This window comes from Camelina sativa, chromosome 15 (assembly GCF_030686135.1).
Source record: "Camelina sativa cultivar CO46 ecotype springtype chromosome 15, ASM3068613v1".
NCBI lineage: Eukaryota > Viridiplantae > Streptophyta > Magnoliopsida > Brassicales > Brassicaceae > Camelina > Camelina sativa.
The window spans coordinates 13,575,066-13,599,159 of NC_141894.1; the positions used below are offsets into that span (position 1 = coordinate 13,575,066).

The 24,094-nt window shown below is 32.8% G+C and overlaps 3 protein-coding genes across 3 annotated transcripts; 2 read left to right on the forward strand and 1 right to left on the reverse strand.

Annotated features, from left to right (window-relative positions):
• Nucleotides 1-253: 253 nt before the first annotated feature.
• Nucleotides 254-2,537, forward strand: LOC104746771 (uncharacterized). The gene is made up of 3 exons (XM_010468292.2): nucleotides 254-1,323; nucleotides 1,427-1,616; nucleotides 1,721-2,537. The coding sequence occupies exons 1-3, from the start codon at nucleotides 877-879 to the stop codon at nucleotides 2,263-2,265; spliced, it is 1,182 nt and encodes a 393-aa protein (XP_010466594.2). The 5' UTR covers nucleotides 254-876; the 3' UTR covers nucleotides 2,266-2,537.
• A 7,477-nt stretch (nucleotides 2,538-10,014) lies between these two features.
• On the reverse strand, nucleotides 10,015-13,798 carry LOC104746772 (uncharacterized). The gene is made up of 2 exons (XM_010468293.3): nucleotides 13,421-13,798; nucleotides 10,015-13,209 (listed from the first exon to the last, which is right to left on the reverse strand). The coding sequence occupies exon 2, from the start codon at nucleotides 13,177-13,179 to the stop codon at nucleotides 10,132-10,134; it is 3,048 nt and encodes a 1,015-aa protein (XP_010466595.2). The 5' UTR covers nucleotides 13,180-13,209; nucleotides 13,421-13,798; the 3' UTR covers nucleotides 10,015-10,131.
• Nucleotides 13,684-16,322, forward strand: LOC104766199 (armadillo repeat-containing protein LFR). The gene is made up of 8 exons (XM_010468294.2): nucleotides 13,684-13,983; nucleotides 14,346-14,515; nucleotides 14,622-14,755; nucleotides 14,851-15,107; nucleotides 15,280-15,385; nucleotides 15,485-15,623; nucleotides 15,720-15,847; nucleotides 15,930-16,322. Exons 1-8 carry the CDS (start codon nucleotides 13,791-13,793, stop codon nucleotides 16,183-16,185), a joined length of 1,383 nt encoding a protein of 460 aa, XP_010466596.1. The 5' UTR covers nucleotides 13,684-13,790; the 3' UTR covers nucleotides 16,186-16,322.
• Nucleotides 16,323-24,094: the final 7,772 nt, after the last annotated feature.

Consider the following 24,094-nt stretch of genomic DNA (forward strand, 5'->3'; position numbering starts at 1 on the left):
AAAAATAAACAAAAAAGGAATAACCCGTTTTCGGATATGCCCGATATTCCACGGTAGTGGAGGACAAAAAAGTAATTGTACAGTTACCACAATTACTGACACGTCTCCTGTAAAAAGGATTCACCACTACGCTAAAATGAAAACGACAAAAAAGTAAAAGGTGAAACGGTAAAAATAAAATATTATCCGACGTGGCATTACAGTGCCTAGTCACCATTTGAGAGAGCCTCTTCAACTTCGGGATCTCTCTCTTACTACTCCTTTATAAGATTAAGCCAACCTCTCTTTACCCACACCATCCACACACACACACACACACAAATAAGAAAAAAAAAATTAACAAATTCATCACAAAAATACGTTTTCTTCTTATATAATAATTTCTCTCTCTAAGATTTGTCGCTTACCTTTTGAAATTCATCCGGCGATGAATCTCGCCGGGAAAATGAATATTCCGGTTATGATATCTGTATCTGTAACTAGTAACGCCGTCGTCTCTTACCATCGCCGTCATGTCTTCCGTGAAAAATCCTCGGAGCTGAACTGATCCTTCTCTTTAAGAGACTTTTTGTTTTTTTCGTTTTTGTTATTATTATTCTTTGCTTCGTTTTTTTGTTAAGAAGATGATCCGCTGATTTCAGAAGTTTCCTTCTGGTTTTTAGCTGAGAGGTTTTGTTAGATTCTTCTTCTTCTTCTTATTCTCTGGTTTTTGAATCCAATTTTGGAAGTTTTGTTTTTAAGTTTCTGTTGAAGAGAGATCTGAGATAGTGTATATGAAATTCAAATCTGTGAAAAACTTCTTTTGAATTTTGAATTTGACTTGTTGGGGACTCTTGTGAAAGAAGAAAGTTATAGATCTTCGTCTTTGTGAGAGCTATGCCATTTACGATGAAGATCCAACCGATTGATATCGATTCTTCTCCTCCAGCCGTAGTAGTACCTGGCAACAACAAACCGGTGCTCAAATCTCGTCTCAAACGTTTGTTCGATCGGCCCTTCACAAACGTATTGAGAAACACCGCAACAACAACAACCACCGAGAAACCATTTCTAGTCACCGAGAAACCATTCGTAATCACCGGTGTTGAAGTTCAACAGAACGGAGGAGGAGGAGGAGGAGTGACGGCGGAGTTCGAGCCAAGTTCTGTTTGCTTAGCGAAGATGGTTCAGAACTTCATAGAAGAAAACAACAACGAGAAACAAGCTAAATGTGGACGTAATCGCTGCAATTGCTTCAACGGCAACAACGATAGCTCCTCCGATGATGAATTAGATCTGTTCGGTGGTTCAATCGACGGTTGCGACGCTTCTGATCATCTCAAGGTAAACAAACAAACAAACAAATCTATCACTTGTTCTTCGATTTTTTTTTTTTTTTTTTGATTAACCGAAAGCTGAATTAGGAATTTATGGATTATGAATTCAGAGTTTGATCCCGTGCACAACCGTCGCGGAGAGGAATCTGTTAGCCGACGCAGCGAAGATTGTAGATAAGAACAAATCGGTGAAACGAAAAGACGATATGAAGAAGATCGTCAACGAAGGACTCTTATCTCTAAACTACGATTCTTCAATCTGCAAATCTAAATGGGATAAATCTCCTTCCTTCCCAGCTGGTATAAATAAAGATCTTCTTCTTCATCTTCTTTTAACAACCAACTTTTTATGAACATCAAGTTTGTGTGACTGACTAATTGAATTTATTATATAATTTTGACAGGTGAATATGAGTACATAGATGTGATAATCGGAGAAGAAAGGTTAATAATCGATGTAGATTTCCGATCAGAGTTCGATATTGCGAGACAGACGAGTGGTTACAAGTCTTTGCTCCAATCTCTACCGTTCATCTTCGTCGGAAAATCTGATCGGTTGAGTCAGATCGTGTTTTTGATATCGGAAGCCGCGAAACAGAGCTTGAAGAAGAGAGGGATGCATTTTCCTCCTTGGAGGAAAGCTGAGTACATGCGATCTAAATGGCTTTCTTCTTATACCCGACGAGCTGGAGGGAACGCCGATGAGCAGCCGCCGGAGACGGATGTTACGGTGGGGGTTGCGGCGGTGGATGAGAAGGAGGTGACGGATAGTGTAGAGATTGATGAGCTGGTTTTTGAGGAGAAATGTTTATCTCCGACTCCGAGAGTGAAGAATATTAATTCTTCTTCTTCCTCCTCTCCAAACGACGGCGGCGATGATGACGTGGCGGTGGAGAGAGAAGTGAAGGCTGTTACCGGATTAGCTTCACTCTTTAAGGAAAAGCCCTGAATAATAATAAAAAAACAAATTTTGGAAGTTTTTTTTTTTCTTTCTTTTCTAATTTTCCTTAATTTTGATGGTAAAAAAAAAATATATATATTAAAAAAATATATAACATTACCATATTATATATTCGCTTTTTCTTTCTTTTACCTTTTTCTGTAGTTGTTTTGACCTCTCTTGTTTTTTCTTTACAAGGGGTTTTTTTACCACTTTGTACTTAGTACCGTCCACGGTGAAAACAAATAAATAATTTACTTATTTCCCAGAATAAATAAAAATGTTATCCCTAAAATTTAGTACTTCCGAAACTCAAAAGAAACACCTGAGAAATCGTGCAGTGGAATATAAATATGTTTAAAAAATTTATTTTTTGTGTAATCTTAAGACGATACCGTTTAATATATGTAAGCAGATAAGGGAACATAAGAGTATGACACGATCTTTTTAATTTTTTTTTTTTAAGTTTCTCATCTTTTCATGAAACCTTTGATTAATTAAACGTTAAGCGTTACTACTAATTTTGTTTACTACTCATCCTTTTTTATTAAGTTTTGGTTAAAAATGACGACAGCATTGAGAGAAGAGAGAAGCTCGTGGGCTCTCGATACTTGTGTGGAGTGCCAGAGCTGTTCTTGAACAACGTCTCTTATTCTCTTTTGCTTTGGAATTAACTTTTTTTTTTTATATATAAGTAAGTTTTTTTTTGCCTTAATTGTTTTAGTTTAATGATTTTTTTGTTTCGGTAATCTCATTTTATTTCTTTATTTGAACAACTTTAGACATTTCCCAAAATCTTGACACGTTAAAACTTGGTCCATTTTTTTTTTAACAAATTGGCTGTCCAACTAACTAATAAAACCATATAGCTTAGGTGGATTTTTTTGTTCTTGTTTTTAGTCTGAAAAAAATAACTTACGTGGATTTATAAAAGAATAATATGGATAATGAAAATTGACTCTTTATATCTACATTTCATAAAATAGAATTTTAAAACTAAATAATAAATACTAGTAATTTTAGTTATTTTTATAACTCTAATATGATAGGAGAATCTTATAAAATAATTATATATAAAATACTAAACATTTATCTTTATGTAATGAAGGAAAATAATATAAATGTTGAGTAATCAACTTAGATCATGGATAGGGACTATAAATCAAAATCGACTGAAATTACAAAACAAAATCAACTAAAATTACGGAGATTGTAAATTATAATTTAGATTAATTTGTAATATGTATGAGAGAGGTTATAATTTACTTTCAAGTTTAATAGTTAAAATTATTAAATTATAATTAATTTATAATTAATTTATTACAAATTAATTTATAATTTATTACAAATTAATTTATAATTTAATAGTTAAAACTTGAAAGTATGCGAAGTCCAAAATTACGGAGATTGTAGATTATAATTTAGATTAATAATTATAATTCACTTTCAAGTTTTAACTATTACGATGGACCTCGCAACAACGTATGAGAGAGGTTTTTATGTATTTATGTGGTTCCAATGTTATAACTGGATTGATGTTTTGTTTCTAAGAGATCAATAAATTTTGGATGAATGATTTTTTGATTTATGTATTTGTCATTTTGCATTTCATTCAATTCAAAGGATAAAAAAAAAAAAAAGAATTTCAGTGGTTCGTGCTTGTAAAACGTGTTAGATATTTGTTCATGCAGTACCCATCGGTGTAGGTATGTATATTGCAGGAATAGAGAAATCGCAATTGTGACTCTTCTTGAACACAATAAATCAGTTTTTTTCCTTCTTATCAAGCTATAAAATATTCAATCGATAAAAGGGCACCTTTCAATATTTAAAAAGTATTTATTTTTTGGTTGAATTGATGTTACATTGTTTGTGTATGATTATTATAGTATATCAATCTATAACCAATAATCAATATAATAATGAATTATTAAATTATAAATCAATCAACGTTTTAGTATTAAAGAAATAAATCATACATAATTATAAAAAGTTTAAATTTTATTTATGATACAAAAGAATTTATTATTCAACATAAAATACAGTGAGAAACTTCTAATTATTTTTATTTCGTTTTTACGCGATAATTTTTTTGATATTTAAATTGATAAATTTCAATTTTTGTTTGCCAATATTGATGAATCACTGTTTACTTGATCATTATTATTATTTTTTTTTTTTTGATAATTCAGGAGTGATACTAAAGATTTTCTAAGTCCAAAGATTAATTTTCTGGAGCTGGAAGAAACCATGTTAAATTTCGAACCCCCGTGGCCAATGCTATTCGAACCCAGGTGGCGGGACTTTTCTCCTTTTATCACTGGACCAAGGCGACTTGGTTTACTTGATCATTATTAATTTGTTTGTGTGGCTAAGGTTAATACGTAGACAGTAGACTTGTTGATACAACAATAAAATTATGTGGTTAACGTTAATTCAAGCCCCATGGGGTTGGTTAACTACACAAGCAATGATCAACAGAACTAAGATTGATCATACGTAGAAGTTTTACTATATTGGATCATCGCTTCTATATTTTTTTATAGATTTGATCCTATAAGTAACATAGGATCATGGACTCAGTGGTCAGTACTCCTAGTTTCTAGATCATTCACTATCATATATAACAATTATGTGGAGGAATATGTGATATTTCTCAAGTTTTAGGAAAATGATATTAAGATGACGTACACAAATACGACTTTAGACCGATATATATTACGATATATTGCCGCAACTAATCTTTGCATGCCCATGAAACACATCATGCTTAACTACTAAATCATATGTGATTTAAGTTCAATCTAATATCCCTCGAGTCTCTCAATGTCTTCAACGAATCTATTAGTTGATGTTCTCACGAAACCTTTATAGTAATTTTAATTTAGTTTTAATCAAGATTGGTTTTGCAAACCGTGGACCATCTTGAAAACATATAAAAGAAATAGACACAAATATATATAGTTCGTTTAGATCTCAATCTTATCTCTTCATGTACTTGTATATACCGATGTACTTTTTCATCATAAATCAAGGAAATACGCTTCCCTAGTCAAATGAGGTTTTGATGTGGAATACGAATACGTGATGATTTTCCATTTTTCTTTGATATTTCAATTTAGAATTGTCACTACAAGTACAAAGATACAAATGTAAACATTGTTTTGTTCCTTCCAAAAAATATTACATAATTTCTAAAGATTAACCTAGGTCATTTCACGAATTTGATGGAATCAATATATATATATATATATATATATATATATATAAGATCCCGCTACATTTGTTGTGGATCTAAAAACAAATCAATAGATAGCTAGAATGGTTTTAGCCGGTCGTCATGAACAGATGTTTGGAAAATTTGATATCCTATTACATACGTTTCAGTTTTTTCTTCTTGTTAATGGGATCCCAAGGACACATGATCTTCGCTTAAAATTTGTACATATATAGAAAATTAGTGAACATAGCAAAGAATCTATAATATTAGTGTTATTGTTAAATCTACTTTTTCTGCATCAGGTCACTTAATTGCCATTTCTTGTCAGAACTTTTTTAAAATAAAAATTGAATGTTTGGAAACAGTTAAAGAAGGTCTTCTTTCTTTTCCTCCATTTCTGTCAAAAGCCTAAACCAAGTATTATTTACATGGACCTAACCTAACTGTGTTCCAAATATAAATGTAAGGTTAAATATGTTTTTTCCTTTATAAAACACATACATATAATTTTATATGTGAAATGCATCACAATCATTGATGTGGGGGCACAAGTCAATTCATCCATAACTATAGTATTTATTATCATTGTTGCTATTATTTTATATGTCACATATCAAACGTATTTGTATATTTCGAATTATTTGACAATAGGGTAGGGTCGGTTACAACAATTTCACAAGCTGTGGGGTCTTATTTCCCTTTTCTTATTACCATCCACCTTTTTTAATTTTTTTTTCTGGATTTGACATTATTTGCACGGGTAGAAAAAATTAAATCTTACATTTAAATATCCCTATACTATTTATTATCAATATCTCATTATCTTTTTGGTACGTTTCTCTTTGTTACCAATGGGAAAAAGAGAAAGTAATAATAAACCATGGGGTTAGATTTAATGTCTATAGAAAACGACTCTCCACCCACTCATTTATATAGTTTTTAGAGATTATCTAACTTTGTTAATTCTTTTTTTTCACATGAGCTTTGGTTAATGAGACAATCAAGGTTTCTGCTGCACTAAAGAAAGAGATAGACAAAATGGTTTTTATTAATTTTAAAGGTTATTTGCACAACCAACTTGTTATATTGTTGCAAATTATTATTTTTGTTGAAACCCCCACATGAACGTTACAATGATTTGTTTATATTATAAGGGGTTGTCTATGTATAGAGAGAGAGAGAGGAGAACAGGATAAAGACTAAAGAGGCATCTTTTTATAAGCCAACATTGATCTTTAGACATTTTTAAAGTGCTTTTCTCCAATATTGAAAATTGAAAACTTACTACATACTCTCTTGTCCGTTTTTTTTCTTCTCCCATCTCTCTCTTTAACTTTTGGAATTTACATGTCTTCTTTTAACACATTTTGTCAAATTATACCTTTTTTCTTTCTTCAAGCTTCTTATGTTTATATAACGTGATACTTGTAGATATAGATGGCTAGGAAGAGTTAAGTTGTTGTGAGAATATGTTAAGATCCATCATAATGCCTTAATATATTAGGTTTACTGGATATATAAATTGGGAAAAATGTCATAAAAATTCCCAATTTTCAAATTTGGGATGTTTTAATCACCAATTTTCAGGATGCTATTTTAATCACAAATTTTATGTTGACTTGATCATAAAATAGCAAAGTTTTGTTGACTACGCCGTTTTAGGCACGACGTTTATTAAATCCCTAACCCTAGAAAAAACCTCCAAATTCTCTCTATAATATCAAAATCTCTTATGCAATCTCTCTGTTCCGATGAGTTCAAGTTCAAGTTTTGACACATCTGGTTGTGTCGGTGAGTGTGGTGTGCCATCGATGTGTAGAGAGCATTTAGGGTTTCTTTCTAGGGTTATGGATTTGTGAAATTGGAATTGATTTGGGGATTTAGTTTCTTTAATTTAGTAAAAGATGTTGTTTTTAGCGTCAAAAACATGGTCGTTTATGCAAAACGGTAGCAGATAACATGGACATATAATTTTACTCTGTTTTTGAGATCTTTAACAGAGAATAAACGATGTGCCTAAAACGACTTGGTCAACAAAACTTTGCTATTTTATGACTAAGTCAACGAAAAGTTTGTGATTAAAATGGCATATTGAAAGCTGGTGATTAAAACGTCTTAAATTTGAAAATTGGAGATTTTTATGACATTTTTCCCTATACGTGTAACTGAATAGTAGATATTTATTTTGTTTGTTGTCAACGAATATGAGATTTATAAGAAAGAAAAAAAAGAAGAGAAAAGCAAAGAGACACGGAGGAGATGTGAAGAGAGACTTATCCACTTTGACATAAGACTTGGAATATTAGGTGACAACATGTGATTCCTCTCCTCACTCTCATCCATTTTTTTTTTATTAAGATAAAAGAACTACTCAATTTCATTCATCATCCTGATTTGGTCTCACTTGCATTGTAACATTTCTTGGTTCTATCTTTCCCTGATGTCTATTATTACAAGATGATGTCCCATAATAAATACTGATTTCTAAAGATACCAATAGAACTAATTTTTTTTTACCAATGGTGTTATAATCCAGAGTTTGTTTCAATTTAATTTGGGTTTGAGTTTTTTTGGATCTTAAGATTTTTGGTTTATAGGTAACCAGTATTAAAAGTGAAACGCAATCTAATACGACTTGTTTTTTATTTTTCTGTTCGCATTTGAATTTCAATTAAATATCTTTAACTTTTAAATAAGTTTAGATCTTAGATCATTTGAAGTAAGTTAAAACTTTGCATTCTTTTTTCTTTTGATGTAAAAATAATGACTCTAATTAGACCATTATAATATAATTTATTTTTGGATATATTATCCAGTTAGGTTTTATTTATATAAGACTGGGTTTTCTGAACTGAACACTCTGAAATTTTATTTTATATTAGGGGAAAATAATTTTATATTAGATTGTGAAATTAAAAATTTGGATTCTATTGATTTTAAATAATAAATTGATGCTTCTTGTTTGCATATTGTTTATTTAAGTTGGATTGATATATTATAATAATTATTTGTATATAAATTATAAATATCTCTGTTTAATTGTAGATAGTTAAGTTTTGTATGCATAATTTATAATTAATGCATGTTGACAAAAAAAAATTAAAAACTCAAAATTTATAAATATTTGTGTAAAAAATAAATTTTAAACCACAACATCCATCAAAATGCGAATAATTATATATCAGGCACAACAAGTATGTTAAAATTTATAACTCTAAACATATATATACTAACCCACACAATAAACAAGTTTCTCTTAGGCAATATTTAAGTGAAGAAATCAAGCTATTCATCAAACTACTAGTATTTGTATCTTCAAAACTCAATAGCTTGAATTCTAGATCAACAATCATAATAGTCATTGAAGTCCTTACAAAATAAAACAATATATGATCACTATTTTGAAAACAATATAAAGTGGGTTGGGTACAAACTAAGTAAAAGAACTTCACCCCCTTGTCGGGTTTATGGATAACTATGGACAACTTATGAATATATATTTATTACACCTTTCTGAACTATTATCTGTTAAGATCATAATGATTTACATAAATCCAAAAACCAAAGCTATTAAAAACATATATAAACAATGTATCATTGCTTTAGGAGGCAACAAATACGATTAAAAATATTATCATATGATCAAATCTGAATTCTCAGACTTGTAATTGATTCTCTCTTATTGTGTAGATCTTTAAACTAAAACTTAACTAATTAATCAGATCCAAAAAATATCAGACAGCTTGCAAACTATAACTATAGTATGAACAATATAACAATTAAAACGAAAAAGTAAAATTGAAGGTAGGTTTTGTTTCCAAAGAGAAGCTTCATTAACTTCTCTAATCTGTTGAACTGTGTTATCTGATTCTAGAAGCAAAAGCACTGACAGCTAGAGGGAGAAGAGTGATGACACTCCTTAATGGTTACTCAGAGGTTATTCATTAGAAACCTTTTTTTTTTGTCAAACTTTTTTTTTTTTTTTTGTCAAACATTCATTAGAAACCTATTTACAGAAAACTGAATATAAAAAATATCGTATGATACTATTTAATACACACATTGATTGTTTGTTTAGAAAATATAGGATAATAAAAGCTACAAGAAAAAATGAAGTCAGGATTCTCTACTACTACTAGGTATCAATAAAAATATCTCGTAGTTGTTTGTTGTAGTGCACTTTTAATTTGGTTCATCATATTCATTTATGAAGAAAATGAAAAATAAGTTCCTTTTTTTATGCTGACCTATAAAAATAGGTTTATATATAATTTCCCCAACTTGTACAAAGAGAGGCATAGAACCAAAGTCCAATTCGAAGCAATTTAAACTCCACCCTACTATTGTTCATTTACGAAATTGAATATACATAAATGGTTGTCATCAGAGGCTATCCATTAGAAACCATATACATAAATTGAAATGTCAAACTCTATATTAATACACACATTTAAGTTGTTGAGAAATATAGGACAATAAAAGCTAGAAAAAGAAAAATGAAGTAGTTGTAGGTGTACTTTAATTGTAGTTCATATCAATTTTTCAAAACAACTATGCTCTTTCTTCACTTTATAGTTTCTCTAACATGTACCAAAGTGAGCACAAGCCCAACTCGAAGCCCAATCAAAAAGGAAGAAACAACAAATATAATAAACTCAAACTTTACGAGCCAAGGTTCTTTGTTTAGTGGCGTGTTGAACCACTTTCTCCTCAACGTGTAATCCTTTTCTGCGTCGTACGGCGTTGATGAGCTTCCTCGCAGTGTTCGGGAGCACGCTTGCTCCGTCACCAAACTCCTCGATCTCTTCTTCGGTTTTGGGAACAAAGAATGGGTCTTCCTCGAGCATTTCCCAATGGCTAAGAACCATCAGAGCACTCGCACCACCAGACGTTCCTTTCCTCAGCTCGTCCGCAAAACCAAAGCTTTCGGAAACAGGCACGTACGCATGGACTGTGAACAGAGACGAACCTTCTTGCATTTCTTCCTTGAGCACTTTAGCTCGTCTTCTGCTTAGAACCGCATACATTGGACCAAGATACTCAGGTGCAGTGTTCAGTTCGCAGAAGTACATTGCTTCGACAATCCTTGGATTTTTCTGAAGCACGGCGGCTCTACAGGCGTCTTTGACAGCTGTCATGACTTGTCCTGTGAAAATGCCAAAGTGTTCGGGTTTATCTGTTTCAAAATCTTCTGCGGAGGCGAGATGAGACTCAACAGTGAAAGCTAATCCCCACATTGGTTCATCGCATAGAGGTCCTGATGCTGTTGCTAGCTGAAAACCTGAGACAATGCTGCTCTCGAGAGTCAGAGCTTCGCTGTACAGTGCTGTTTCAGATGCCTCTGATGGTATCTCAGTAGATTCTCTAGTGAAGCCAAGTCTTTGAGAGACATGAGGAGAGCCTCTTACGAGCATTGATCCATCCTCGGCGATTCTTTTACCATCTGGAGCGAACAATATGTTTGGACCTTTCTCTCGTGGACCAAGCGCCCAAATCCTCTTGAGCAGTTTCGACCATTCGGTTTTACATTTTTCGCGATCCTTTTCGGTTTCAGAACTTGATGAAACGCCAGCTTCAGTTAACTGTTTCTTCAATTCTTCGATGGGATCCACATTCTCTCCGAGACTTGGATTTTGAGATTCTAGTATCTTAACGCTATGACTGCCTTTACCTCCAATTATGTCACCAAGCAATTCAGTGTTCTCATCCAGCAGCTTAGTTAGAGCGTGTGGTAGTTTCATGACGTGTACTCTGATAATGCATCTGCCATTTGGAGTTCTCTTCTCAATGTAATCAGGAGTATTCAAGCTTAGAGATCTCAAACTTTCCAAAAGATTAGATCCATCACCTTCAATGGTCTCCCTGTATGAAACGAGAGGCGGGGAGACTTCAAGATTCACTTTGGCAAATCTCTCTTTCAAATCTTTGACACATCTTTCTAAATGAACCTCTCCCGCAGCAGCAAGAACGTGTTCTCCTCTAGCAGACACCGTAATCTCCACAAATGGATCTGCTCGGTTCAGAAGTCTTAGACCTTTCATCAGAGCAGTCATATCTGCAGGATCCGATGGTTCAATCGCCACTCTAAGAGTAGGAGAAACCTGAAACTCCATGCTGGCTAAGGGCCAGCAGTTTCTAGTCGATGAAAGTGTTGCGCTTTTTGATATATATGGTCCAAGACCTCTTATTGCCACTACATTTCCGGCTTTCACCTCGGTTACTGGTGTTAACCCTTGCCCCATCATAAGATATAGGGAATGCAGTTCTGCTTCCTGAATGTACTTTTGAGACGATTCGCCTTTGAGGGGATCATATAGAGCGGTAATTACAAAGACCCTTTGCCCGGCTCGAAGAACCCCGCTAAAGATCCTAGCAAATGCAAGGAAGCACTCATCCGACTCGCTTTTACTGTCCTCATCATTTAAACCGTTCATCCTCTCCCTGTGATTTCCATCTTGAGGAATCATTTTCATGGGGATAGCAAACATTTTCGACACAAACACAACACAAGGGCTGTCATGGCTAGAATCACAAGCCTCAATTGATTTTCTAACAAGCTCTGCTTCTGCAAGGACACTTGAATCAACATCGTCACCACCAATAATTTTCCTTTCTGGAACCAAGCGCGGGATTCTATATCCCTGTGCTGCGATGGGGTCTGGCAAATGTTTCACAGCCATAGACAAGACTGCATCAGACAAAGGAAGCCAACGGCTCATAACTGATTGAAGAACGTTTTTAGGATCCTTGTTCTGAAGTTCGCGTGGTGGAATAGACAAATTGAAAGATTTAATAACTTTCTCAAGAACGGCTCTATCCCCACCGGGATCTAGTGCAGCCTCGTAAACCTGCCACAAAGGCTCAAGCACAAACTGCACAAACATTGGTTTTGCCTTGCTTCCTGCACTTAAAGACTTCTTCCCTACAATCATCTTAGTCTTAGGTACATAATAACGAGGACCCCACAATGATTTCTGCAACGCAGTCGCACTAGCTCCAAGCTTAGAGGCATAGAAACTGGCAAACTCAGCGATCCCAAAACCCCACCCGTCCAAAGCACACACAAAGACCACATTACCCTTTTGAGGCTGAAAAGTAACTTCTTCATCATCCTCCAACAACTCAAGACTCTCAGCAGAAAGCTCACCAGAAGGACTAGCAAGTATAGAGTCAACATCAGACAAATACTTCTCTGACTTATAAGCACTCACAATCCCATTAACCTCATGAACAATCCTAATCAAACGTGTATAAGCTTCCATGGGACTCAACCTCAACTCACAAATCAACCTATCAATCTTATTAAGCACCAAACAAGGTGTCAATTTCTCAATCCAAGCTTGACGCAACACAGCATGAGTCTGAATATGAACACCTTCAACAGCATCAACCAAAACCAAAGCACCGTCACTCAACCTAGCAGCTGTTGAGACTTCACTACAAAAATCCATATGCCCAGGGGAATCAATCAGGTTCAACGAATAGTCTTTATAACGAAGAGAAATCGAAGAGCTCTTCATCGTGATTGCACGCCTCTGTTCTTCATCAAGATAGTCCATGAACCTAAGCTTACCGGCTAGTCTCGGATGAAGTACACCGCCACCAGATGAAGCAATCAGGTGGTCAGCTAGGGTCGTCTTACCGTGGTCTACATGTGCTAATATACATATGTTCCTAACTTTTCTACCATCAGACTCATCCATCTCTTCGATTTACACACAACACACAGCTACCTGCAAGATAATATCAACAAGCCGATTCAATACCTGTATCGAGAGACCAAATTCGGAAAAGCCGATTGCGAATCGAATACACAGAGTTGTGAACTTCTCAAAGAGAGGATCAAAACGAGAGAGATGCTATTTGAAAAATTCCAAACACGGCCAGAAAGATTTCAAAGTTCGAATCAAACATTGGGAACGCAAATTGAAATCTAGAAATCACCTTAAATTGTTGGCGGAGCTCAGACGTTTCAAGAGGATGGTGTTAGCTTGCTTCGACGGCGAAACAACGGCGGCGCAGGGTTTGGCGATTCCTCTGCAAGTTTGTCTGTATAAAACCATCCACGTGAAGACGTGAGCGTTTCTGATTTCAATTAAACCGGACCCCTTTTAACAATTTTGTAAATTTAATCGTCTGACCCTAACCGGACTAACACGTTTTAAATTTCGATTATACCGGAACCTTCGGACTGAGAGAGAGGGATTGAATACTCTATTTTAATAATTTATATTGTCTGGGACTCTTAAACCGGACTAAAAACTCCGGGTCAAAATTTCCGAACCCTAAATTCCGAAATTAGAGAGAGGGAGAGATGCAGAAACGGGAGCTTGGGAAATCCGGCGGTAATTCCGGTGGATCTTCGGGTCCACCGGCGAAGAGAGGCCGTCCGTTCGGTAGTACAAGTGCTAACTCTGCTGCTGCTGCTGCTGCAGCTGCGGCGGCCGAAGCGATGTCTCCGTCAGCTCTACTCGGTCCTTCTCTTCTTGTTCATAATTCTTTCATGGGTAAGCTTCGCAATCAGTGTATCTTCGTTGTTTTGTTCTCGTGGATTTAGTTACCGTCCTTGTGTATATAGGTTTGTTTTTGTTACTGTAGCTTACATTGATTTGAAAATTGAGTTGAGATTGATGAGCTCTTCTTTATATTGTCGAATCTGAGTTTTGGAATGTGTGATTATGTGAAGATAGACTCTATTGTGATTTGGGTCTGAAAAGGAGTTAAGAGTTCACAAGACTCTCAGTCTGTGGTCACACTGGCACTACTAGCTTAAAGCTCATTACTTTCCATATTTTGGATATTGCGTTACTAGTTATTGTTTTTGTTTGTTTCTTATTGGTTGTTTTGCTGGGATCATTGGAATTTGTAGAACAGAACAACAGAAGAATAGTCCTTGCGCTACAGAGTGGTTTGAAGAGTGAGGTGACGTGGGCTTTGAATACGCTTACATTGCTCTCCTTTAAAGAAAAGGAAGACATTCGTAGAGATGTCACGCCTCTAGCAAAGATACCTGGCTTGCTTGATGCCCTTCTCTTAATTGTGAGTTGATTCAATTGTTTCTGTATTTAAGGTTTTGATGTTTAGTGTTAGGATTATGTTTTTTTCTCTCTCTTCTTTGAACCAACTTATGCTAAAAATTTGGCAGATAGATGACTGGCGTGATATAGCTCTCCCAAAGGACCTAACAAGAGGAACTAGGGTCAGATCTTTAGGTACAAATACTTCAGTTACTGGATTTGGCAATGAGTATGATGCTCTAGCCTCTATTCAACCCCCTGGGTGAGCCAATTTCCATACTGCTTTCTCAATGTAATTTTAAAATATTTTTGCTTTTATTTGGAACCTAAGCGCCCGGTTAATAATTGGCCTAGCAGATCCGGCATTGGTTCCTCAGCAGCTGAGGCATTAGGGAAAAAGAGCACTGGAAAACATCAGTCCTCTCAGTGGTGGATGGAAGAGGATGGTTTATTTAATCTAGACGATGAAGGGAGATCAGAAAAACAAATGTGTGCCATTGCTGCTTCAAACGTTATCCGCAACTTCTCCTTCATGCCAGATAATGAAGTTCTAATGGCTCAGCATCGCCATTGCTTAGAAACTGTTTTCCAGTGCATACAAGATCACATGACCGGTAAGGAGGAATTTTGTTTCTTTTACTAGTTAATTCCTCACAGTTGAATTTTGACTGTTTCTTCTTGGATTGGATTGAAATGGCATCAATGCAATCTCTCTCTTCAGTCTTTCCTTTTATGTTCTTGATACTTGATTGGGAAGTATTGTCTTAGCGACTCTTATGTTTACAGAGGACGAAGAGCTGGTCACAAACTCGCTCGAGACAATTGTAAACCTAGCGCATCTGATGGATCTGCGAATCTTCAGCTCGCTTAAACAGTCATTCATCAACATAAAGTGAGAATTTGTATATCCCTGTTTTTGTCTAACACAATGCATAATAACTTGTTTCAAACTCCCAACTTAATGTGAGTCAATCATTACTTGTGCAAATAGTGAAAAGAAAGCTGTTCAAGCTGTGGTCGGGATTCTTGATTCTTCTGTCAAAGCTTGGAATTGTGCTGCGGCTGAATTGCTGGGACGTTTGATAATCAATCCTGATAACGAACCTTTCATTAGTCCCCTTATTCCACAGGTTTGATACCTTCTTTCTTGTAATCATCTTATGGTTTCTGCTTACTTGCTCATCTTAAGTAGAGGATAAACCCAACAATGAACCAATCCCTTGCAGATACACAAGCGACTGGTCGACCTTTTGAGCATACAAGCCGTTGATGCACAAGCCGCAGCTGTTGGAGCACTCTACAATCTCGTGGAGGTTAACATGGATTGCAGATTAAAGCTCGCTAGTGAGAGATGGTATATAATCTCCCTCTCTCTATCAAATACATTCAAACTGTTTTAGATCCCAACAATGACACATCATTATGATCGTTTCCAGGGCGGTTGATAGATTGCTGAAAGTGATAAAGACTCCGCATCCTGTTCCAGAAGTATGCAGAAAAGCTGCAATGATACTCGAGAACCTTGTCTCTGAGCCTCAGAACAGAGGATTGCTACTCGCATACGAGAATGCGTTCGCTGAGCTGCTTTTTCAAGAAGGTAAGTATTCTGATTCATTTGCTAGGATTTTGTATGAACTCACTGCTAGATCGAATAGCAGAGTGGCGTCGGCTAGAGGAATCTGGGGTATGTAAAAGTCTCTCTAGATTTAGTGGGTTTTGTTTTAAATTAACTATGTTGTAATCTAGTACTAGTTGTAAGACATTATTCATTTGCTATGTATTAGAAAAGCACAGTGTTGTTGAACTAAGCAGATGGATTCTTCTCATTATTCCTCTCTTACTTGTGTGATATGATCTTTTTTACTAAAAACAAATTGAGATATTTATCTTGTGTTTCTTCTATTCAACTTGAAATAAAATAACCGAAATAATCACGTTTTGACATTAGAATAGTGTATTGTTTTATCATATTCATAAGTATATGATAAAATAACAAGAATTAAGTCACACGTATACAGTGTTTTGTCCTAATAATTTTCATTCTAAATCATTATGCGTCTTTTCTTGTAATCGAGGAGACGTTTTCACTTGTTTTATGTCTGCATTTTTAGTTGTATTTGGTTTCGTAAAACATCATTATATTTTGGACGGCAAAAACCACCTACTGTAACCCATAAACTGTGACCAACAACGTCTATTATGCAACAAATCAAGTTATTGCAATCTTTGTTTCGTTATGTTTATACTTAAATACTCAAAGTAGTGATAACTCTGTAGACAGATGAATGTAAATATCAAAACAATAAGAAGAATTTATTTGGTTAAAGTCTGCTTTGTGACAAATAAAACGAGCTAGTAGTACAAAAATATGAATGTATATTGTATAGTTAGAACTTAGAAGCGTTTAGAGATGGTGGAACTTTACTTGATCGTTGGTTTGATAAGGTACCCTCTTTACTGATCAAATTCATTCATGCTATTGTGATATCTTGAACTTCGACCGCATTATTGAAACTTTTTTTAGTATATAATGAATTTTTTTCTTCATGTTGTATTATATATACCCATCATAGTATGAGTAGTAAGTGGAAGTTTTGTTGAAGGAGGGATATTTTATTTGATTTTTATTCAAGAAAACAACATTTGGTGGTTAGGAGAGAAACCAAATCAAATTCTCTAATTGTAAAACCAAATCAAATTCTCTAATTGTAGTGCTACTTGGAAGAGGGTCCCCAAACTTTGCTTAATCGAAATAGGCCTCTTCATTGGTCCAAGTGTGGGAGCCTCTACTGATGTAACGCGTCGATATAAATAATTGCATTAGTTCCCTTCAAATTATAATAACATCTAACTATTCCTATTATACATTTATACTCTGTCAATAAATAATATGTGGGTGTAAAGACACCATTATATGTGGTCCATTGATGCTCTCCTTTTGGCTCCAATAGTCGCACTTGTCGACCACCAAGTGGACCTTGCTGCTTCTGTAGATTTGTGATTTGTGCGGTTGTGTATAATAACCAAACAGAGAAATTTGAAGCAAGTCTCATTCCATAATTAGTCGTATAATTGCTGAGACTATGATATACACGTGTCCTGTTTTACTACTCTTATGTTTTATCATTGGCTAAACACTAGTCCAATGGTAAATTAGTACTTAGCGTCTACACTATCTAAAGGAGATTAGTCTGATGACAAAAGATTCTTATATATGTCGTTCTTCACAATCAAAATAACATATAAGATCACTCGTCGCTGGTCCAACAAACGATATGTCAATCAATTACAATTTTTAATACGATCGATGACATGCGTGTCAATCGCAAGAGTTGTTTAGCAATTGTGTAGTTCAGAAATTTAAGCTTGAAAAAGCAATTCATATTGTATCTTTAAATATTTCAAACAAATGCCACAAATCTTAAAAATATTAATATGACTATATACATCATTATGGTTTTTGGTTTTGAGTATGTTTCGCGTAAAATAAAGTGAAAAGAAAAGGTTCAGAAAAATAAAGAAAGGGACTGATAGACTCATTTTTATATAGAACTGAATTCAGAAAACCTAATTTATTATTATGAAATGAGGTTTATTATTTAATGAGAGTTTTACCTCGATAAAAAAAATGAGTGTGTGTGCAGAAGTCCTAAAATATACGTTTTGTAAAATAGATGAAGTATTAACGTTCAGCCATTTAAATAACTACAAATGTTATGTTTTGTCAAATATCAAATGATAAGTTTCTTAATGGGTGTATTTCTATAACTTTCATTTAAAAAATATAACATTACACTATGAAATATATCTATATATCTACGTTTGGGAATACAATCGAGGTGACCCATACATGGTTTCAATGCAATAATCAGCTTATCAGCTTATTAAGAATACTCTATAGAAACTGCGTTTGGTCCCTTCGTATATATATCATATTGCACTTATTATATTGTTGCTTCACCTAGAAACTAGAAAACCAAAGACCAAACTGCCATGATAACGATATGATTCATAGTCTATAACATTCTATTTTGACGATACTCGTTCTAACGAATAAATAAATAGAATTGCATATATAGTGATATTTAAATAATATAATTGTAAAGAGAACTACTCTTATTGGTGGTGGAGCATCCATCCCCCCACCCACAGCATCATGAAAGACAACATCTCTATGGCAAACGTAGCTTTCAAACTTTGATACATCGATTTCAAATTTATGTTTTTTCTTTTGAAAATAAATAAACAATAAAGTTGGTGGCTCCTAGAGATAAATAATTAACAAAAAAAATATAGTTTCAGATCTTAATTATGCTAATGTGAAACTGTGAATACCAGAAAATTGTTGAATATATATACCAGAGAAATACTTAACATACAAATTTTGGTTTCACTCATTTTTTCCATGGTTTTAGGAACTAAAATTTCCATATGGGGATCTTGAGCTCCCATGCTCATCAATATTACCAAAAATGGAAATTACCAAAAATCTAAGCATCGGCCAAAATGGCATAGCCACTTGCCTAAGCATTATTGGCATAAAGAATATTTTGCTGATATATATTTCTCTTTTGTTTGTTTGTTTGTTTTTTGGTTTATTATCTACTGGCTATTGTAAAGAGTTTGCAAAATTTGTCGATTAATCATGCAATCGCCTTAACTTAACCCTGTAAGTAAGTTTTGATCTCACTCTCTATGATACGTAACTTACTCCAAAAGACCACCTTGATGTATACGAATCTAAAACACTTAATTATAGGAATTTTTACGAAAGAAAACAAATTCGAAAACTATATATAATCTAGTATTTTTACTGCACGTCACCTCCTAATAATAATAATATACAAATCTTTATTCTATCTATTTTTCTTGTTTCAACATTTACAGATCCACAGATCTAGAACTCTCATATAGAATCGGCCACTTCACAAAATAATTCGAATTAGACAACTTATTTTATTTCATTTCCTTAATATTAAAAAGATTTGTTGAAAAATATTGGACTCAGCTTTTTGACCAAGTATTTTTTTTGTGTATATAATATATTATTTCAAACACATGGCAAACATATAGGTAGAGCTAATATATAATTTACGGTATATAATATTAGATACTATATCACTAAAATCTATAATTGGTGGTTCCTTGTTATTTTCGAATATTTTTATTTTATCATTGTGTCGTTTTCATTTGAGGGTCAAAATCATGTCGTCTTCCACTCGATGATGGATCTAGGAAATTTCTTATTTATATTTGTATTCTGTTTTTACTACATTCTTAACATGAAAAAGGATTATTAAAAATAAAATATTATAGCCACTGTTGAAAAAATTAGACTTACATGTACTATTAAGTTCATTTTATCATATATAGACCATAAGTAATCATTTATAAGCAAGAGCGTAATCACGACAATATAAAGAAAACATATGTAAGAAAAGTCGAAAACCATTACAAAAAATGTCAGAATGGTGATAAAGTTTTGCCTAACTTGTCCTGTGAAATGATAGTAAAAATGAACAAGTTTTGCCTAACTTGTCCTGTGATTTGTGAAATGATGATAAATAAAAATTCATTGCTTAATCACCATTTTATATATGTCCAAATGTACCAATTCATTCATGCCTTACGTTTCAACTTCTCAACCTATCTGATTGAAGATAGAACACCTCACACCACATAGTCACATACACACCCAAGGGCTCGACACACAATCAAAATTTTAAATAACACGAACAAAAATATAGAGCTTTATTTATATTTAAATTGCAAGTTATCCTATGTTTCACGCAACTCGACATATAATTTCATGGCAACATCATGTTATCACGTCTCTTTGAAAGTTTAATGGTCGTATCGTATCTCAAACTTTTCCATTTTGTCCTAATAAGCTATCTAAATGAATTTTAAGTCTACTTAAGACAACTCCTAACTCCTAACATTATAGTGAATAACATAGTATATGAGACATTATAAAAAAAGTTTCAACAATATACATATATTATAATGTGTAACTATAGTATTTGAATAATTTAGTTTCCTACAAAATTTTGGTTTATTCTTTTTTGCAACATGGTCTGACCTACTCACTGCTCAGTATTTAAATATGAACTGCAGAAGATATTTTGATACAACATAATCATATACTAATTCCACTACACCCAATAGTCCAAATATATAGCAATAATTTTCTTAAGATACGTATCAAAAATGGTTTAATATAATGATATCATCGTTTCATGCATATGCGTAAAATTTTTCCATGTTATATAATATGGAGGCGACTGATACATTGGTGGGAGTTCTAGAGTGTGACGAATATGCCATTGTTGACTAAACAAAGTCTAAATCTCAGAAGAATAAAGTATTTCAAGAATTGGATCTTTTGTTCTTAATAAGCTCTCTTAACTTTAACATCAAAACCAAAAGACGTCAATTTGGTATTATTTATTTTGCTCACCACACCATGTTCGGAATATGGCCCAAGTTTTTGCTGAGTTGGGTGAATCAGAACCGTCCAGCTGTTAGTCGACAGCCGCCAAACCATCTTGACGGTTTGTTTAGTTTGGAGTCTAAAGGAGCCACCAATGATCACTGATCACTTGGGTAAATGACTTATTTGCCATTTAGTTCAATTAAATCTAGTAATTTATTACTGACTGTGATTAAGGCACAGTTAAGTGATGGGTTAATTAAACTTTTCAGGTGGAAATTTTATTTTGATGGGAAATAAAAAAAGGAATCTAGCAAGAAGAAGTAAATATTAAACACGTATGGAGTATGGACCGTTGAAAATGGGAAGACGAATTATTTAAGGAATACAAATTATTTAATTCCAACACCAAGTGTCCAATAAAATACAACAATGATGAACACCAAAGATTTTATTTATATTCTCTATTTTGAATTCTAATTATTCCAACTTTTTGATGATTAGCTTTTCTGCACTTGAGACTTGAGAGTGGAATATACACATTGTGATATCGACAGTAAGATATTTGAGTAAAATAGTATTATTAGGGTTTATATTTGAAGATTTTGTTTTTGTTTTGGACGGTAAAAAATAGCTTATGTATGTGCGTTAAATTGTTTCAAAATGTGCGAAATCCTATTTTCCAAATATATTATCTTCTCGAATTTGTTTTTGTTATGACTTTGTATTTTATATAGGTAACAAATCTCTTAGACTTTGTGTTGTATCATTATGCATTTGTAGTTTATAAGTTAATAACCAACACATACACTCTATGGAATCATATAAGTTTCCGAAATCAAGATTGTGATTTTGTTATCTAGATCCAAAACTTAAACTCTTAATAATCATAGTTTTTGGAGCATTGTTATATAGATTTATACTTTTCAGTTTAATGATGAAAAAGGAAAATACTATATAATTTGAAACAATAATTGAGGATCAACTAATATTTGTCTTCTAGTCGCATAAGTCTTGATTCACACCGAAGATAGTTTAGAACTGAATCATGAACATGTGAATTCTTTATTATTTTGCATTTTGCAACGTTTTGATAAGGTTTTTTTTTTGTCAAACGGTAAAAAATTACACTATTCTTAGTAAGTTGCTAAATTTATATTAGCATCTCTTCGATAAAATATAGGCGAAGTATGTGCAAAACATATACATTTTTGGCTTTAATATCCATGATATCTTTTCTGAAATACATAAATATATGGACATGTAAGCTATGTGATGATTTTGCTAATTTATTTTTTGGTAGGGCAATTTTGCTAATTTTTATAAGATAAATTTCGACCCAGCAATATTTATTAAAAGAGTAAATATGGTTTTACTAAGTATGTTTTAAAGACTGAAACTTACAACTATTACAAATTCAATTTAAAATGTCAATAATTTTATAAATCAAAGCATAATTTTTTTAATATGCTGGATTTGATGATATAGTTGACCATAAAGCAGGACTTTACAAAATAATTCTTGTAAAAGATACACATTTAAAGTTAATGTTCAAAATTAGACTCTTTGAACAAAATTTTCATACAACAAACACATGATTCATTTGTTTATGACTTTTTGAAAAACAAATATACTAAACTTCATATTGCATGAGCATTTTTCATTATAACACTATTATATTTAGTTGTTTACATTTATTAAGACCAGCTATGATTGAGAAAGAAACATATACACTATTATTATGATAGACAAAAAAACAATAATGTATAGTGTATTTTATTAGTGTATATATATAGACAAACAACAAAAACAAAAAGAGAGATACAATAAAAAATCAACAAAGCAAATAAAAAAAAGATTATACTTCTTTGGTGACACATAAAAACTAATTTCTCCAAGGATAGTTTCGGTAAAATACATTTAAATCTCAAGACAATGAAAATGAAGATGTTATAGAGGTTTGATTGTTTGTTCTATGCTGCTGTTATGTTGCTAGAATAGAGTCTATTGGTCAAGAACGGTTGTTTAGCTTGTTGATTCATTTTTCTATGACTTGGTTATGTTATTTGGTATTGATGATTAGATGTTATTGAATTATTCATTTTGGTTATTTAATTTATTGGTTTAATGTTTGGTTAGATTCCACTGTTTGGTTTAAATGTGGTTAATTGTTTAGTGAGTACGAGATCACTAGATTATTATAATTAAAAAAAGGGGCGGATCGTTTCAACTACTTCACAAAATAATTTTTGTAAAAGATACACATTAAAAATTTATGTTAAAAAATAGACTATTTGAACAAATCTGCCTAATTTCTTTACTAATTTTCAAACAACAAATACATGGTTCATTTGCTTATGATTTTTGAAAAACAACTATACTAAACTTAATATTGCATAACTATTTTTCATTATAACAGTATTATATTTAGTTGTTTACATTTAAGACCAGCTATGAGCCTATGATTGAGAAAAAACAATACACTATTAATTTAATAGACAAAAAACAATAATGTATAGTGTATTTTTTTTAAGTGTATCTATATAGGACAAACAAATACAGTAAAACCTCTATAAATTATTACTTTAAATATTAATAAACACTATAAATTAATAAAATTTGCTAGTCCCAAGTCGGGCCAGTGTAAAAAATAACAAAATTCGATAAGATAATAAGATAATAATTTTTCTGAAATCCTAATGTAAAATATGGTCCCAATAATATCATAAATTAATAATCATGAAAATTTACATATATATATATATATGCTGATATAATAATATATGTTTTTCCTACAGCGCATATCTATATAACAATTGTTATGTTTTATTTTCAAACTGTAATGATATAAATTATTTTGTAACATGTCATAAAGATAGCTACATTTTGTAAAAAACTTTCAATTTCTAGATAACCATCATTTACATTTTGATAGTTTGATTGACTATTAAAATACAACAATTGATATTATTGTTCATAAATTTGAATTTATGTATAACATGTGTATAAGTGACTTTATCTATTGTATTTGTAATTTATTATTAATAATATTTTCTAAATATTACAAATTCAATTCCAATACCATATAATTTAGAACATCTGAAAGTCTATGTTAAAATTATCTCAACTCATAATTTTAAAAAATTAAAATATTAAAAATATATTTAC

What these genes read in the sequence shown, in the direction of transcription:
- LOC104746771 (XM_010468292.2), top strand. Translation starts at nt 877, where the DNA reads ATGCCATTTACGATGAAGATCCAACCGATTGATATCGATTCTTCTCCT. An exon ending in ACGCTTCTGATCATCTCAAG is followed by an intron (nt 1,324 to 1,426) that starts GTAAACAAACAA and finishes TTATGAATTCAG; the next exon opens with AGTTTGATCCCGTGCACAAC. An exon ending in ATCTCCTTCCTTCCCAGCTG is followed by an intron (nt 1,617 to 1,720) that starts GTATAAATAAAG and finishes TAATTTTGACAG; the next exon opens with GTGAATATGAGTACATAGAT.
- LOC104766199 (XM_010468294.2), top strand. Translation starts at nt 13,791, where the DNA reads ATGCAGAAACGGGAGCTTGGGAAATCCGGCGGTAATTCCGGTGGATCT. An exon ending in TGTTCATAATTCTTTCATGG is followed by an intron (nt 13,984 to 14,345) that starts GTAAGCTTCGCA and finishes TGGAATTTGTAG; the next exon opens with AACAGAACAACAGAAGAATA. An exon ending in CATACAAGATCACATGACCG is followed by an intron (nt 15,108 to 15,279) that starts GTAAGGAGGAAT and finishes TTATGTTTACAG; the next exon opens with AGGACGAAGAGCTGGTCACA.
- LOC104746772 (XM_010468293.3), bottom strand. Translation starts at nt 13,179, where the DNA reads ATGGATGAGTCTGATGGTAGAAAAGTTAGGAACATATGTATATTAGCA.